The sequence below is a fragment of the Vanessa cardui genome, chromosome 25 (genome assembly GCF_905220365.1).
Source record: "Vanessa cardui chromosome 25, ilVanCard2.1, whole genome shotgun sequence".
Classification (NCBI taxonomy): domain Eukaryota; kingdom Metazoa; phylum Arthropoda; class Insecta; order Lepidoptera; family Nymphalidae; genus Vanessa; species Vanessa cardui.
In genome coordinates, this window is record NC_061147.1 from 3,347,107 (window position 1) to 3,367,040 (window position 19,934).

At 33.1% G+C, this 19,934-nt stretch overlaps 1 protein-coding gene across 10 annotated transcripts in view; it reads left to right on the plus strand.

The window, feature by feature from the left end:
* The window catches only part of LOC124540554 (plasma membrane calcium-transporting ATPase 3), a 128,859-nt gene that overhangs the window by 58,687 nt on the left and 50,238 nt on the right, over positions 1 to 19,934 (plus strand). For all 10 annotated transcript variants that reach the window (XM_047118221.1, XM_047118219.1, XM_047118223.1 and 7 more), the window contains exon 3: positions 3,915 to 4,122. In XM_047118221.1, the coding sequence (XP_046974177.1) occupies positions 3,966 to 4,122 (157 nt within the window). In that variant the 5' untranslated portion in view covers positions 3,915 to 3,965. The remainder of the gene's footprint in view (positions 1 to 3,914; positions 4,123 to 19,934) is intronic.

A 19,934-nucleotide genomic window follows, 5' to 3' on the forward strand; every position in this document is an offset into this window, starting at 1 on the left:
AATCATATAATATGTAACATATATTCTGACAATGAATTGTCTATAGTGTATAATACATATAACCGTTTCTTACGAATAATTGCAAAGGATTTTCATTACATTCATATTGAGATTTTATATCGTATAAAAAATAAAAACCATTACGACATCTTGCTGAATAATAAAAAACAGTAGATGTTTTATTTTATTAAAATGAAACATCGCTTAGAAAATAGCTGCAATGTTATTCTTGAACAATAGTAAAACTGGATAAGTTAGAATAAAAGCAATCGAGATCCCGTGATTTGTGGCTTACGTGGAATCTGAGTCTAACAATAAAACAGATAATATAAACTGAATTTGTTATTCAAGAAAAGTTTTACCTTTGTTTTAAGAGTTCACTGGACGGTTGCGTCATTGATGTGTTTCAAATGTATTTCTGGATGCGAACAGTAACTTCGGTATCTATTGTAGATTTATTGTTTATTCGTACAATAGTGGATGTCTGTCCTTGTTCTTCTTTCATATATAAATGTAATCGAACAAACGATATTAATGTTTCAGAACACAGTGCTGGATAATGTTACGTGAATTTGTTATTTCTGTTACCCTGTTGACTTTTTGTTATTGATTGGAATTGATTTTTGTCTTGAAAATATTGTTAGGAAAACAGTTTTTGACACTTGAAAATCTATCTCTTGTATTTTGACCAACAGTCGTAGGAGTATCGAGTCCGAATATGCTCCTTCTCTTTGCCTTCAAAAGAACAGACCTTCGACCAACGGTCGTCTACGTGTGGAAATACCAGTGCTACCTCCAACTTTAAGAATATCTATTTCGTTTCATTTTCATATAAAACATTTATCAGTGCTAGACAAATCAGTATAATCAAACCTACATCTTTAATCTGCAGTAATATCATTCAATTAATCTTAATAGTTGTCGATCTTTTTGATAATACCACCTTAGTAAACTTTAACATGATTTGATACCTGTAGGTATCAAATCTTCTTTTAAACCTGACCTAACATCGATTAGTGCAGATTGATTTGGGACGCTTTCAATCAAGTTTGTTTGCCCGATCGTGCCAAGTTTGCTGGAACACGACGATTGACCCATTTGCCCAAAATTCTACACATGCTGCGATAATAACACCTGAACTAGCTATTGTATTCATTACAATTTGTGTATTAATTATAGTTTGTGTTTAATCTTCTCATAGCACATTGCCATCGTAATGTTTTGAATAATTTTCTTTAAAATTACTTTATCAATTCCCCTTTCAGATACAGTAAATTCTTTTACTGTACTATAGAGTAGTTTATTTCAAGGAAAGTCAAATAAAGTTCGAGTTATTGAATTGTTTAAAGTTCAGCAGAGTAATACAGTCTCAAACTTTAGCTACAGTTTTCTAAAAATTACAAAATACCCAATGCAACTGAGATTATTGAAACCACTTAACTATCTAGAGTAGATCGCAATATTTTGTAGTAGCATGATATCGTTCGTAATAACGCAATTTTGAAAAGCACTTAAATCTGCTGACTCGTTAAGGGGAACGTAAATTTTGTATTTACATTACTCTTATGCACTGAATGTTAGAAATCAGTGAATATCAAAGGATCTTGACTCGAAGTACTAAGCGTGCAAAATCTAACAAAGATAGGCACTCAACCGACCTAATTGTCGGCTGTTCAACAACACTCAACCTCGATGCTGTACTAGCGGGTGCCACTTGTCACCTCCCCCCAAGCAGTGTATAGTTTAATAGCTCAATTACTTTAAGATCTATAAAACGTTCCTTAGTAAATAGTAATTGTACAAATAAAAAGAGGAAAACGAACGATAGATAAAACCTACGAATTTGTGTGTCATGCCAAAAGTGCAATAACTGTTTGGTTCTTTAGATTTTAGGCGGTCGATAAATGTTTTTATTAGATGAAAATACAATATCTGTTATTAATTAAATTCATTGCATAAACCGCTATCAATTTAAGTAAAACTACAATCAACTCTATTTTCCAAATTATATTTCCATTAGAGAGAGGAAATAGTAAAAATATGTTTATCTTTTTATTTCATTTCAGTCGCAACATGTTTACAGCGAGTATCATGTCTAACTTTATACTTTATAAAGTAGTTTGCACGTTGCGTATAACTTTTCTATATTTCGCCATTAGCTGGGAATTCCAAACTTCATCTTCAAACATTTGTGTCTTCATAAAAGGTAGAAAAATTCCTTCGCGTCCGAATTTTGACTTCTCTTTAAAATGTTCCAATCATTCAAATGCAATTCCTACCATTTCATATTTATACCATTACTTGATTTTAAATATAGCATAAGTTTTATTTGAACCTTTTAAAAATACGCCAAAAGAGAAAGATACAATATATTTAGCAAGTTGTCTTTTAAATATATTGCACACAATAGTAACATTTGTCCCCTTTTTCGTGTAAAACCGTACGAGAACTGGCTTTTTATTAACTCTCCTAAAATATGCAGGGTACTGCAACAAATGTCCGTCAGTTCTGTTTATGGGTCGTAAAGACCGCTAACAGGCTACAGGTGTGCTCTGTTTAATTTTTTTTTGTCTGTTTAATTAACATCTACGTGTATTGTAGTCTGTTTGTATGTATAATGGAATTAGATTGCTCTGTGTCGTGACATCAAAGCGTTTCCTCTAAGTTGGCTGGCTCGAACGTGAATATAAAACGCACAATGATTGAAATTTTGTCTGTGGATATTTGTCAGTTGAATAAGGAATCGATGTATAATGTAATTTCCCTCATTGTTATGTACCTACCAATACTTCAACACTTATGGCCTTAATTATAGACATTGTGTAGTCTCTTTCTGTTATCATACATTTGAAAGAGACACAGCACTGCTTTACTAATCAAAGTATAAAGAACTTTTATATATAAGGATTGTTATTGATACAGTAATATAAGATTCAAAATATTCAATAAATTCCGAAAAGCGTCTATTCGAAGATTTATGAGTTCTATCTAAGTGGATAGGATAAATATATGTTTGTGACTTGTGAATGGCGATGCTTTTTAATAAATGATTGCGTTTCCCTCAATCCAGTTTCAGTATCTTGTATTTGAAAAGTGTTTTGTAAGTTGTGTGAGTAATGAACTGAATTACAATAGATACGGTTTTTTACGGTTAATATTCTTGTCTCGAACAATTTTTCTCTACTTTTCCAAATTTCTTTTTGATTAAATTTAATCCAAACGTCATGAATACAAAGCTCGTCGTAGCTACAAAAACATCTAAAAATTTGAGGAGAAAAGATATTGAAGATTTAGTCTGCTTGTTTATTCAATTAATTATTTGATTTAAATGCAGAAATAACAAAACTATAGTATTATTGCAACACGGCTCTATATGATGACGTAAAATGTCAATAATTTCCTCTGAACAGTCTAGTGTACTATGTGGGGCGACGCATCTCTTATCTCTATTAGATGTCACACTATCTCCCTTCCTCCCCCCCTCCCCCTGTTTAATTATTCACTGCGTGACAGTAAAATGCAATCGAGGTGATAGAGAAAACAACAGTGAATTGTTAGATGCTACCGTAATTAAAGAGCTCTTGAATTATGCAGAGAATCCACTTCTAAAAACAGTTTGGATACCGCATAAATCTGTGTTAATCAGATCTCTCTGGGGTGGTTTTAATTACAACGGGTAGCTACCAATTTAAATATAGAATATGACATTTTAATTCGAAAACTCCCTGGGTATATTTAATGCCTATAGTTTTAACAAGACTGGTCGAAAATTTTATCAACGTGGCCAAATAAATCGGACCTAGTAATATATTTTTCTAAAAATAGATTGTTTGTTAAGTTACAAAGTTGGAAGTATAATATTGTTATAAACTCTAAAGAATATCTGACTATGTTTAAAGTAAACTTTGTTTCAGATCTAGTGGGTGGTCGGGCGTGGTGCGGGCGGCGGCCGCGAGCCCGGCACCATGGCTACGGTAGAGGGGCGGCCGGCGCAATATGGCGTCACCCTTCGGCAGCTGCGCGAGCTGATGGAAACTCGCGGAGCCGAGGGGCTAGCCAAGATCAACGCGCTCGGCGGACCTCAGGATTTGTGCAAAAAGCTCTACACATCGCCCACAGATGGTATGTACCACTTTATATTATAATCTAGCCGCGCATTTCGAAAACTCCCTCAAGAATACCAATACTATGTGGACATAGTCCCGAAACTTCCTATATAAGTGACAGACACCAGAAGTAAATGCTCCTCTTCTTAATGTGCTATGTTTTAAATCGACGACAACTATTTCATTGCAAAAAACAGTAATTATTCATTTATTTATGAATTCACCATTAAAAGTCAGTTATTACAATTATATTGAAGTCATTAATAATTTAATTATAATAGTATTAAAGACGCTCTATGATTAAAGGCTGTTTAATATTCTAACATACACGTATTGGAAGTATAGTAAAAGTTCATGTAAATATGACGTGCGTACCTCGTATACGGCCTTCGCGTGACGGTACCTACTCAGTTTCGCTAGTAAATAAAATGTCAAAAAAATTAACTTGCCCACAGAATAACGTTAACGATATACTTATTTTTACTGTTTTTTTTAATTTATATTAAATTCATAAAGTATAGTATACAGCTTGTAAATGTATCTCTATTGTTAAAAGAAGATGGTTTTATTTTTCTTCCTACCGATGTGAAGCTGCTCAAATGATGGTTGGTTTATATACATGAAACAGATTTTCGTCCAAAACTCGTCAAGAAAGTTTGTGTGTAATTTTAAGAGTAAATTATTTGACACTCACAAATTTGTGACATGAAAATTCACCGGTGTTTGGCTTTGATGCCTTAATCTTGTGGTAAAATTGACTTTTTCGAGGCACTTAAATTAATAGTTGAATTAAATCCATCTTTATTATTCAAACGGTATTATGATCGGTCAGATACCAATCCGACACATGCCCACGTGACTGCATTGTTTAAGCATTACATAGACACCAAAAGGAATACTAAAACAATAAACCTATTTAAGACACCGTCATTGTACAGTTATCTATTAGTCATTTATGCATGCAACTTCTAAGGTTCGGGGTGTTGACTGAAATAATAAAAAATCTGTCAAGACCGAACCATTTCGATCAACGAAAGCATTTTTCGTGGGATAGTTTCAGCTCAAGAATCCGCCCGCGTTTGATGGGGTTTTAGATTATTTTCAAAATTTCAGGTCTAACAAACTGACGTTCGCATTATATTGGAGGATGATTATTGTTTATTGAAATGTGCTAAATTATTAATAATAATTGTAAATTTTGATGTCAGCTAAATAATCACGCCATACCTAAGAATATTTAAATGCGACACGAATTAGCATTAATTCAATTTATGAAGCCTTTCGTTGGAAGACATTTTGAATAAACAATATTTGTTTAACATTTTATTGGTAACTTTAGATTCAGGAGGTACGTTGCTTGCGTTGATAGTCTAGTGGTTATGGGTTTAAATCGGAGAGGTTGGGTCTGACTATTGGGGATAACTTTCCGAGAAATTCTTAGTTCACAATAACGTCTCCATTTACCGGATAGTATATAAAGTCGTTGGTCCTGCATCTGGACTATTTAGATCTTATCGGATTATAAGAGCCATAATACTTTCTTGAAATGACCTAAGACACCATAATTGAACTAGTCAACTAAAAGAATTAATCAAAATAGTTGGCGAAATGAAACGAGTTAATTCCCAGAGCTGATCCCGAGTGTTTCAACTATAAAAATAATATGTTGTCTCGTACATCGACCTGCGTTCTAGAAATTAATTGAATATTCACAGTCTCAGAATTTTTCTCAGTAAGTATTCTTTTGGGAAAAAATATCTCAATAAACGAACCACAGTGAAGATTTCATCTAGAGACTTTTTGTATCCTCCATATATTTAATACAATCATTCCAACTGATGTTTAATAACTAAAATGTAACGTTATGACATACTCATACACAGAAATGAAATAATCTATAATTATATTATTACTAAATACTTGTAATGTCATTTAAAAGAATTATCTCTCTTTGCTAAAGCGTAAAAACGTCTACCTTCTGAGGAAGTTTTTATTGCAATTTTAATATCGTTGTTACTCCCTGATAGAGTTATTGTCATGCAATTGACGTAATAAAAAAAACACCCTGACATTCAACTCCACTCACCAATCAATACAGGTCAAAAAGAAACTATGGCTATACTGATCACTTGACCTTTAAGATCTTTTCAGAATTTGTAATTAATGATGTATTGATAAAAAAAAAAATTGTAAATTTGCCAGCTTCGTCTCAAGAGCACCCTCAATACCCTTATTTGGTTTAGAGTAGCTTTCCAAGATACGCTATCGATGTGACGTTATCAGCAAGTCGTAGTCAACGCGCGGAAAATGTTACGATCGGTATCGCGATGGGCACAGCTTATTTATTGATTTCTCCTACTTACATTTATAGAAACTCTTGTTACTATGCTATAAGCATTCGAGACATGCTTAACTTACGAAGTGGTCTTTCACATTGTGATTTATTTATTAGAAAATATCGCTTCGATAATTCGACGATTATTTTTCAATAGGTGTTGATTCTGTTTGATATAACAGAAGTTAGGAGAGTTTAAAAATTAGCTTGTACTACAGGAAAATCAGGTTATTAAATATCAACGAATTTGAGATATGAAATTTTTGGAACTATACTGGACTTAATAGGAACACAATCATTAATATCAGTTAATAAAGAATAAAGTTGTATGAACGTACTTAAAAGACAGAAAGTGTTAGTTAATACATTTAATTCTGTCTAATTAATTTAGTTTAAAGATCGTATACGTTGAACGAATGAATGGCCGATTTGGCAGCAGTGACATTAATACATCTTCAAATGCTTCCCATGTTATCAACTTGTGCACAATCTTCTGCTACCATTTTAATTACTCGTCTTAAAATAGAGATTTTTATGGAAACGTGCTATGTAGTTTTAATGGCGGAGTAATTATCTTTGTTACTCACACGTCGCTCATCAAAAAGTAATTAGCGACAACTCAAATACTCTTACACAGTGAGTCAGGCGCCGTCTTTATTTGAAGACAAAACAAATAACTTTCCAGGATTAGGAGCTTTACGACATTATTAAATTTTCCGATACCGGATGACCTCATAAAACTTCTTAGTACACATTGGAAACAATCGCAATGATTATTTATATTTGTACTAAATAATTTAGTATTTCGCTGTATGAATATCTCAATAAATTGTAATATATTAGATGAAAGAGGTTTTAATCGATTCAAAGAATTCTTGGATCAGGTCATTCTTTTTTCAAAAACGTTTCTATTTAAATAAAGCTTCGAGAACAATGTAATGTAGAATATTAAATATTTAGTTAGTTAGTTTTTATTAAACTAGTAGTTGTGTAGTCGTATATACACTACACGTCCCGTTTCCGAAAACGAGGCTAACTAAAAGCGACGTTACTGGCTTACATGAATAGCTTGTCATTTATTACAGCCGTTGTTACTGATCAATTTAATTTTCGTGTCAGCGCTGGTAATTCTCTGTCGTTGCCGAATAAAGCGCTAAGCTCGGTTCATCGAACCCAGATCGATACGGAAGGTCTTTTTAAAGCCTGAGTGATACCATGTACAGAACGTTGACTTTACCAAACTGGGTTATGTACATAGCAACGGATTCGATCGTTTTTGATCTCCCATCGAATAAATTAACTTACTATTTCAAGATATTGGATGATAATCATTTTAGACAATACATACAATATCTAATTATTTTAAATACGTTTTAATCATTCATCATCATCCATAAGATGGGAATGTTATCCAGATATTTGATTTATTCATTATCATAAATGATTATTCGTGTTATTGTTATGTATATATAAAAAATCGATGTTGGTAATAGTCTTCATTTACTTATCATATAATTCCAAATGGTTATAAATTAACTTCAGAGATATATTGGCAGCTGTAAATATAATGTAAATTTAAATGTCGGTTTCAATGCGCGCCATTATTGTATTAATTATTATCTAAGAAACGCTTTACTCTCGGTATTAAGAGAAGAGAAACTTAGAATAATTTCAAGTTTATTCTGCGAATGATTCTTACATTTTCCTGCTCTGGATTGAAATATATCTTAATAATTAGTTTCAATTTGTGACGTTTCGTTCAAACAATGTACGCACTACGGAATTTTTATGCGCTTAATTCGTTTTCATAAAATCTGTGACAGAAGATTAATTGCACATATTGGCTTCTCATAACATCTTGTGAAACAACTCTTGTTCCTATAATAATCATGATTTTTTTTTTTATATACGATGAAGACCTAGGTCTCCAGCTATCGGGCTTACATAAGTACACACAGTAACCTCATTTCTTAATCAGCTTCGATCAAACATGCATCGATTATCTGGGTCAAGTTCGATGCTAAGGGATGAGTGAAAGGTTAGGTAGCTATCATATACATTACGCTCTATTTTCATTTCGCAAGGTGAAACGTTGACTGCATTCATATTCATTAATCCGATTTCAATGTTTCGCTTTTCATTGTTATCATAATTAGAAACTTCGTACCTACTTACAGAATCATGAACGACGATATTGTACTTCGAATAAGATTAATATCGGACTTTGGGCGTGTGTGAAATAAAAAAGTTTTTGTTAGGTTCAAAAATGTTTTTTTTTTTTTTAATATCTTTCTAAAGTAGCGTGTACTAAAATAGAATATTCAATTATAGAATAAAATGTGCTTGTATCGTAAATATGTAATCATGAGTTTATCCGGAATAATTTTAACCAGTCACGCGATACGACTTGGTAACATAAATATTATTGCTTTATCGGTGCTTTTATAAATCGTAATAACAATTGCTATCAACATTTACAACGATTGTTGTAATAAACGTTAATCCGTAATAAAATCAGCGAGAGACGATCGTCCGGACGTCAACAGTGATACTAAATAATTGCAAGGGAGCTGAGTCGTTGCTCGATTTCTTTCCAAACTTTGAATTCGTTGAATCAACTCATAGAGTATTTATGGTCTTCAAAATGTCGAGCCGAAAATGTCACTTCTTTTCAAGGGCTGGGTGTATTGTATTCTTTAATTAATATGAATTTTTTGCAGACAATCATTTGCACAAGTGTTTTTAAAATATGATGTCATTATCAACAGAACTATAAAATGAAAATTAGTCACAAAGATGCACACGAACTTCGCGTCCGCTTTTGTAAATGATATTGTAATTAAAGTGAAGTCATTTTCAAGCGGTTTCGCTCCCTTTGTGTTAGGTCATAAAGACGTTGTTTCCTTGGCGATTGTTTGCTTATTCTTTGCCGGTGATAGATCGTTCCTGTCAACCGTTCGTCGTAAAATGTTCTCAGCAAACGAAAAATGATCTCCGTCGTTTTCCTCCGAAATAACGTCTTTATCTAACGTAAAATTTCTTATTAGTGATCTTTTCTCCAGGCTCGGAACACTCATTCACCTAGATTAAAACTCCGGTGCAAATTTTAAAAGGTATGGCACCGTGCCAATTCTTCCATTACGCTTTAATGACTGTGCGTAAGAAAATTTTCGATCAGACGGCAGGTAAATTTGGGATGTTGATTAGTATTCACAAACACATAAATACACCGAAATTAAAGATACCATCGTCTATAAAATTACATTGTAATGTCTCTTACATTAGATATTGACTGATGAAACAAACCTGTCAAAAGAAAATGTATAGCTGGTTTAATATAATCTTCGTGAATTAGACAGCCTATTTATCGGGGAAGGTTATAGTTTGGTTCGGGCGAAACCGCCACTAGCTAGTGTAAAATATATATAATAACTGGTCTCCATAGTCCATAGCACTTATTGTCGTCACTAAACGCTGTCACGTATCAAATTATGCGGACCTTGTACTATAATTGAAATAAGTAATGCTCCAAGCGAAATGTAATACGGCTTTTATGTGGTCATCGGATTAATTTATTCAGTGGCTTTATCATTTGGAATATTTCGAGCTTGAAATTTTTGTTCAATATTTTTTTCGTTACTGGAATAAGCCTATAGTTCTGTCGACCACTATATATATGTCCTTAATTTGTGATTATAATTCATCTCATGCTTGGTGTTGATGGAAAACATCGTGAGGAAACCTACACGTGTCTAATTTCATCGAAATTGTGCCACACGTGCATTCCAGGAACCCGGATTGGAACAGTGCGGTGGAATATGTTCCAAACCCTCTCCTTAATGGGAGAGGAGGCTTGAACCCAGCAGTGGAAAATATACCTTACTTTATTTTCGTTGGATCAGGTCACAGGATTAAACTAGCAATGTCAATATGATAACATTATTCGTGACTTAATCTGTCGGAAGATTTATTTATTAGAACAGCTTCGAATTATCAACAACTTGATGAAAACCCGGCTTCGCTCCAGTAAAATGAATGAAGCTAAACAAATACTAATGATTTATTGTGGATACTTTGCCGTTGAAATTACCGTACCCCAGTACCAAATTATTATTTGGAACACACTTACTGAACGCATCCGTAAACGAAAAATATGGCCGCCCGTTGAACTTTATACAATTTTAGGGATTTAATATAGAAATATCTCGAATTTTGCGAATATATCTATATTTGTGGAACGATTTTAAATTCGTTGTGTACGATCCAGTACGAAATTATTAATATGGATAGCAAATTATATTTTGCTAATGTATATTATTTCTAATCAATAACTCGTTCATTCTCACTATATCACAAACGTAATTAATTATTCGTATCGTATTAATATTTAAGTGAATTCATACAAAAGAACAATTCAATTATAAAATATGACTTCCTAATGCATCCCAAAGCAAGCCAGCAACTTGACTTAACCGGAATAGATCCAGATAGCAAGGCTGGTCAAATCGCATTAGCTGGTAATCGATGCACGATGCAGCGCGGCTATTCTCGGTTTTATTACTTCCATTCCACTAGCACTTGATATAGTTGAAGCTTTTACAATAAGGGATTCCAGTCGTTGGACGTGTCTCAGCACGTGAATTAGTCGATTTGATTTGATCAACGGTGATTCATTACGTCTCATTGCTTGTATAGATTAATTTTGTAAATTAATAATCGGTATGTATATTACACGATCGTGACAGGCTATTATAGTCTTATGTTACATTATTGATCTTAATGTTTTGTTAGTCCAGTGACTCACATCTAGAACCTCGGGATTCTTCCTTGCATTAATAAACACGGAAAGAAAATCTTAGGCTGTAGGTATTTTCAGTTGTGTCAGATTTCCCTTGAGACCGACAGCCACGGCCGTAATTATGATGCTTAAAATCATTTAATCAATAATAAATTATAGTTTAAGAATTCAAACCATGGTAATAATATAAACGAATCTTCGTCTCAACATTGTGGCAAAAGGGCAAATGGTAGTGGTTATACGATAGTCTTTGAATCAGTTCAAGTTTTGGATGAATTAGCACGATTCCAATCAATTTATGAGCATCAAAAATTTCAATCCACTTGACATTCTTGTCAAAACAAACAGAAGCGCTTAGAATAGAAACGCGTTCTAATCGAAGGTCGGCTGGGGACGAAAGCGACGTTCATTATATCATACAATACATCTATATAGTACAATTAATAATAATTAATTTGTATTAAGCTATCGCAAAAGGTAGATACTGATATTGTTATCCGTAGAATCTAAATACAGCCTTGAAGAAGATGTTCTAATAGTGCTCGTAACCTAATTAAATTACTTTGATTTATAGAAAAAAATTAAGTTTGTCATCTTGAATGATTGAACAAAGCGTCTGAACACCGTGCTAAGATTATAATCGAATAATTGTATTCTTTATGACATCGTAATTATATAAATACATTTCATGTATTGTCTGCGTATATTTCGTAATCAAGATTCAATCTGTAAATGGAACGGACATATATAAATATTTATACGGATGTATCAAAAAGAAACCTACCGCAAAAAACTAAACGTCAATTTCTATTAACTTTGAGTGCACTGTCTCTGTGTGTGTTCGTGATGACGTCATTCAGGTGTAGAGTTCATACTACATACTAAAAAGTGTATAAAGTTCAATTATTTGAATAGTGGTTTGCAGTATGTCTAAAAGTACTTACAACTAAAGCCTTATAATGATACTTTATACGAATAAGAAAAATACTCAACCTGAAATAGAAAAGAGCTAGTTCTAGAATATGAATAGATATACCAAATATTACGGATTTCAATATGGATAGCCGCAACTCAAGATTTATTTACTTAACTCGTTTATATATAGAATATATTAATACGAGGAAACCTACACTAATGGTAATATGGATAAAGTTCTAAATCTCTCCTCAAAAAAAGGTATTCCACTACTGTTATTTAAATTTTGTACAGAACCCAAGACGGTGCGTAATATTACGCCTTATGGTTTTAATTATATACCTATACCGCGCATGAAACAACTTAAAAGAGTTGTAACAAAAAATATATATTATGTAACTCTGCTTGGCGCATGTTTTTGACAAGTCATATAGATGGTCCTACGTCAGGCCCGCCCTACACGTGACCTGTTTTTCGATTAGCAAAAAGTATAAGGAAAATCTTATATAATGTTAACACGGCGTAAATGAACTCAGAACGTAATAGATTTTTAATATTATAATTTTTTTAAGAGAAAATATATAAATAGAGGTATTAGAACTATATTATACAGATTTAAATGAAAAATCTTAAAAGACATTGTTTTCACATTGTGTCGTAACTTAAACGAAATTGAAAGATCCCTACATGTCTAGACATGTTTTATTTAAAACAATTGAAAACGACAAATACAAATGATGGAAACTTAAAAGGTGTCTGAAAGCGGTTCAAAGGAACACTCCATGGGTCATAACATCATGGATCCCAATACTGATGGTCCATTTATTACAGGGACAATTTCAATGGACGAACGTGACCACTGACCATCAAGAAATGCATGTACTGTTTGCCTACCTGCTTAAAATGTATATCAAATAACATAAACACATCATACTCCTTATTTAAATATAATGTATATGTTAGTATATATGTTATTATTAATATAAGCAACATTTAAGTTTTCATCATAACCCGCAATATATAAATGAACTAAACTGTATATGTATATATATTAAGGCTTGTATTCATTAGTAACGCCTTTGTGAAATGCACTATTGTTCCTTTTGAGGGTAAACAATGATTATCATAGCCATTTCGTGCTGGAATACTTTGAAAGCAAACGTTTAATTGTACCTTCAAATATTGTTAACTAACATTAAATTAATTTAGTTAACTGGATAGTAAAAGTTACTTTAAAATCATCAGAAATGAGTTATGATACACACTAGTTGTTTTGGATACTAATTTTGTTTCATTTAATAGTATTACTCTATATAATATTTAATACAATCAATGGATCTTGGTATCTGTTCGTAATTATTAGCCTTCAACTCGGTTCGCCTGATTACAATAGAAGTTAGCATATATACATTTCATAGTAACCTATGTTGAGTGTATTTCATAGTATATGTTCTGATTTCAATAATGAGAGAGCCAGTTTAATTACAAGCACCAAAGACATGCCATCTTACTAAAGCAAGGTTGGTGGCTCACAGCGCCATTGTTTTTGGTCGATGGCACTTACATGTCCGCCTACGTATATCATATAGAAACAGATATCACCACCAAAAGTCAAGAATAAACAACATCGAACATAACACGATTAACAATAAAAGAAAATATTAATAAAACCGATCCAATTACCGAACAAGCAATCTATTTTATGTCCTTGATGTAAGAACAATACATAAATAAGACCAATCACACGTAAAAGGAATTAAAGAGTGCTAAGAACGGTGACGTCATGCCGAGGAAGTATTTACTAAGAATGACATCATCTCGACAGCACTATAAGGACAAGTCGTACATAAAATGGCGCTTAAGTTATGCGTAATCGACACGTCATCACTTAGGCTGTATACCTACTAAACCTAGATATAAATTCTTGAACGATCACATCAGCCTCAGTCTTGTAGCCTTCAAACGAAACCTACTTCGAAATTACGTAGATTTATTAATGCTATTATCTGTGCAATAAATTTTAAGGCAATTCAAAGGATTGATATGTCTCGTCAAGCCTATATAAATGGCATTGCATTGATTGTTTAACTGGCATTTAAACAAATACATAACTTACTCTGAAAAGGGAGTAGTGAGGTTTCGAAGATTAAAGTTTATGTTAAGACCAAATCAGTATATTAATTGAAAGTGTCTCTCCCCGACCTCGACCACGTCCTAAGCCGAGGATCATCCTAAGAGGAGGCTCGATTAGAACCTGTGTATTTTGAACCCTTCAGTGGACTTTTGGGATATAACTTGGGTTTCAGTAACAACCCATCCGGTGTGCTGTCGAGACCAATAACGACTGTAATTATTTCATAAAAAAAACTTACGTCCTTTTGGTTTTTACTAGTTACAGCGCATCGTTTCAATGCGTCTTTAATTTTGGATTTTGATACGCCGCGCCCGCCACCTATTGTGCGTTCATGGTACTATGCCAGAAACCTTCACGCGAGTGCCAACAAATGAATAATGTTTTAACTCAATCTGATGTACGAAGCGGGAATGCATACAATACGAACAAAAACAAACATGATATTTAGTAAAACAAAAAATGAATGAATTTCGACCACGTGCAATGCTAGTAATTATAAATGAAGACAAGGCCTCTGACAGACATGATACGTGAAAATATCGATATAATAAATATAAATGTGTTAGGAATCATTGTGATAACGGAGTATCAATCACATATCATCACATAGTTATCCCTTATCCCAATTATTTGGGGTCGGCTCGGCATATCTTCTATATTTTTCGTTCTGACGTCATCTCACAAGTAACATTCTTTTCAGCCATATCATCTTTTACACAATCCATCCATCGTTACTTTATTCAATAATTATAGAATAAATTCATGGTGTGAATCAGCCCTAATTTGATATTTTAGATTGCTCTATTATACAAATAATCTATACCAATTTAATGGGTTGGAATCGTTGATATGTAAAAGAAATCCGTAGATATATATGTTGATATCCACATTACAATCTAATTGAGCATTATGTGCAAATAAATAGTAAATAGTCAAGCACAACAAGCCACTGAGAATGTAACGTATTAATTTCACGGTTTCTGAACTTATAAAATTCCAATGTTTTTAAATTAGATCTTAAAATCACTAATACACTCTTGAATCATTCATTTTTATCCTTGTCTTTGAGAGGTAAGTAGTTTTTTAATCTTATATCTCATAAATTTCATAAATAACATTTTTGCTGGAGGTTGTTGAATCTCGTAATACGATTTTTGTTTTCAATTACATTAAAACAAATAAGGTTTTATTAGTAGACAAATTTAAAAAAAAAAAAACTTGTGTTATGAATAAATTAAATTAATATAAAGATATATACTTATACATGATGCTTAGAAAAGATTTTTACATTAAAGTAATTAAATGACTGATAAACATTACTTTTTCAAACAGACATTACTATGTCCGATTTTGGTTTGACATATACGTTTATTAGTTAAATAAATGTATATTTTATGTTGCCAATATAACGAATTATATGAACACTATAATTGTTAATTCCTATATGTTATCATTCAAACGTTAAACGAGTTTTGCATCAAGTGTCGCCTATTAGCGTTGATTAAAACTAAATGAACGACAATTAAACTAATACATTTCAATACGAGCGTTATAGGATTACATTTAAAAAAAAATAGATCAATCAAAAATTTAGAAATGGAACAAAACAAGTGACGTCTATTTGTATCTACAAATCCGATAGATTACGATCGCTAGATAAACTTGTAACTGAAAATATGTGAACAGATCAAAACTAAAAGATATGGGCGAACTCGTTGAACAAATAGTCTTATTTCGCCGACGGCGCCGGCTTAGTTGCGGCCCCGTTTTTCGTTCCCGATCAATTTCCAGTGACGTCACCTCCCTGATCCTCCACCCCACTCCACAACAAGGATACATCCATTTCCCCAACATCCAGCATGTTCCCATCGTGAGTAACATTTCGTTACGTTAAAAGGAAATAAGTCTTGACTTTGTAACACAGGGTGAATATTAGAAATCAGCATCGAAAATGATAATATTAAACGATTATTATTATTTTATGATATCATTATATGGTAGTAATATGTTAAAAGCCGAGTTAAATCAATGAATTCAATGATTCTACTGCAAACGTGTACTATTTACGGTACCGTATATATAAATATTTAATATAAATGCAAATTGTTGAAGTTAAAAACCTATTAAAAAGTAATTTTCAAGGAGTGCTTAAGTTCTACGTCTTGAGGGATAAACTGAGATAAGAAAAATGTTATAACTTTAACGTTTGAGTATTTTAAATGATATGTTATCACCAACTTCACGGAGTGAACGGTTACATCGGCGACATTAATGTGCAACTCGTGCCGTACGATCTATTACATAGAGAGGATAAAAATAATTATGATTATATTTTACATGAAAAAACAATAAAATAGACAAAATGAACAGCAACGAAATCGATTATAACTAACAAATGTCTGTGTCAAATACTACGTAACTGCACCAATCATACGTCTAAACATTCTGAAATCCTTTGATCGATATGATCTCATAGTTTATAGTGCAAATGTTTTATAAGGAAAAGGTAATTAGCGAAGCCAAAAGCGCGGACAGTTACGTTTAGACACACATCCATTAGATAAGCGAGCGACCGAGCGGAAACGTTCTAGTATAAAGTATGTATACGTAGAACGTAACTAAAACCATGCGCAACAGAAACAAACCAGGCATAAACGGTTTATGATTGAAAGCTCGCAGGTATTTCGTATCTCATATTAATTCCGAGATTAAAATATATCGTAAGCATCTTGCACATCAGCGCTACATCAAAATTTGTTGCTCGCATTTCCGTACAATACGATCTTTTGTATAATTTTCTTGTGAACATTTTTTCATTAATGTCATCTTTTTTTATTTTTTTCCCTTTAAACTATCGGGCTTGTTTCGAAGTTTTCGCTTCTCTTTTGTTTCGAATAAGTGAAATGTATCGGAATTATTCTACCTTTACAAGAATTGCAATCTTACTTACCAGTTAATCTATATTATTAACATTACAAATATGAAAGTAACTCTGTCTGTCTGTTGCTATTTCACGACCAAACCGCTGAAGCGATTTTGATGTGATTTTGTATGAAGCAAACTTGATCTCCCAGGAAGGACATAGGCTACATTTTTTGCCCGATACATGACAACCAACCACCTAAAAAGAGAGCGAAGCCACGGGCGACTACTAGAACATTAATGTACGAATGTGATATCTTATGGTAAATTTTCATCAAAATTCTTGGTAACTGTTTGCCACTGTTACGTCTATTAAGATAGAATACAGAAATATCGTCACGATCCATTTTGACAAGACAAAAGTTGCCCATTCGTTGAGTGGAGACGCAGCTTTACACTAACGTAAGACGGACGACCGGCTCACCGGCGTTCGGCTAAAACAAATAACCAAAATGTTCTCAACATACGTTACACAAGCCCGTTATTGAGGCACTACATCATATTATTTACCGCTGTTACAGGTTAATGCGGTCGGAACAGTAAACTGAAGGAAACAATTGGTTATTTTTAACTCTGTTTATACGCGGAGGAAGATTCGGAGCAACATTATAGAAGTATATATTTCTCGCATTTTATCTTCAACATATTCCTTTATTTCTATAGGAACATCTGTTTGAACTTTTCGAGCATTTTACCGATCACGATACGAGTGTTTTATTTTAATACATTGATGATGTATAAGATTATAATCAAAGCTACAATCGATGACAAACTGATTGATTTACACACGAATTTTGGCAGGCGGCAATTGTTTTAACATAACTTACGTAATCTTATGATGTCACTCAAGGCAATATATCACAGAATTCATTATGATGCGTCATATATAAATTTTATGATTATGAAAATAATACATCATAATCTCAATAAATATATAAAAAGTTCTTTTCATTTTTGAAAATAATTTTCTAAATATACTCTAACATACTGTACTGCACACGTTGATCAATACTTTTTTTTAACTTGTGGGTCATTAGTCACATGATTTCTAATGTTCCCAGACACATAGAAACGAATTCCGAGACATGTTTTGCGACGGGCAGAAATAGAACTCAGCGGGTACTATGTGATCTCCCTGCGTGACGCCCGCCCAAGCTTTCGTCCCACTCTGACTTACAACCTGGAAATATACCTTTCCTGTTCTTGCGCACTCAGTTCATTGTTTTAAAACGTAGCTCCGCTGCCGGCGGACTGAAATAGGTCGGGAGCGTCCGAAGCAGTCGGTTCATGATATCGAAAGCTATCACGAGGTCACTGCCGGATAACTTTAAATTAATGCTGAAAAAGAGGACAGGAAAGTCTAAAATCATAACTGATAAAAAAAATATCTTAGATGGTTTTAAATTATTTCTTCAAAGTCGATTTGTATCGGATATATTTACAGACATCCAGTAAAAACATACTAATCCGCCATGATATCTGGGTAACAACGGACCTATCCTTACGTTAAACTAATTATAACGTAACATTCGAACAGTAATAACATTTCGTATTGTATTACTTAGGGCTGCATTAAGCAATTTGGTTATTGTTTCCATAACAGAAATTGTATTGCCTTTTATAACCGCTTACTAACAGTTATTTCGATTGGTACTGTAATTGCTTACATTTACGTCGTACTTAATCAAATATAGATTAAATATAAACATTTCGATTATGTCTCATTCTAATTTTTGTAAAGTTCTTTAACAGAGAGATTTATTTATATCGTCGATCATAACGCCAAAATTCATAAAGTATTCTACTAATTACAAGGCCAATAAAATCGATTTGTCTGTATTACCTTGATGTCGTCTTATTCGATCCGCGATAATAATCTCGTTATTTCAGAAACTTGTTAATTGAAATCAGTTTAGCTTGACCTTCGTTTCCAATAGGAAATGTCTTTGCTTTTTGCAAAGAACGGTCGCTTCAGGCTCTACTATGAGTGACGAGTTACGTCAGGTTTCATTTGATAAGAGTTAATCTACCTCTCGAGCAAGTTTTGCAATTTGCTTTACGCATTCAAACACTAAAGAATTATGACCATATCCCATGAATTATTGATTGTTTGTGGATAATGTACAATGAAATATACTTATTATAATATTTTCAGCATCAGTCTCTTGCTCTCATTTCATTTATTTGGATTTGCTTGTGTGCATTTCTATAACAAAATAGGATTTGGCAGACATTTAAGGCCAGTCGCCTGCCTGACGTCTACCTTCGTATGGATTCGTTTGGCTGGTAGTTTTCCTACCGTCATTAAACATACAGTCATAAGTGTATGAAGTGCTTAAATCCTCTATTGTATAGAATAACAAACATTTGGCTTGATGTGCTGTTTTTTGTACTTCTCCGAATTCAATCCGATTTTGAAATATCAGATAAATAGTTATGCGATTATCGAGCAATATTTGGCAAGTTATAACGACCGTGTTCTTAAGTAGCCCCTCACGTGAACATCATCACGATTCGTTTATTCTTAGCATCAGTCATTCCAAATTGTCGAAACAATTCTATTTCTATTTCGACTATATTCGTCAATCCTACGTCTTAGCGTGTGACATAATTCTGTGTTATATAGTTTATTTTGTACACGATTAATATCTACGTTTCGACACTAAGCCCAAAGAGTCAAGTCTCAATGCGTTGCCAAACTTCGATTTCATCGTCATATACATA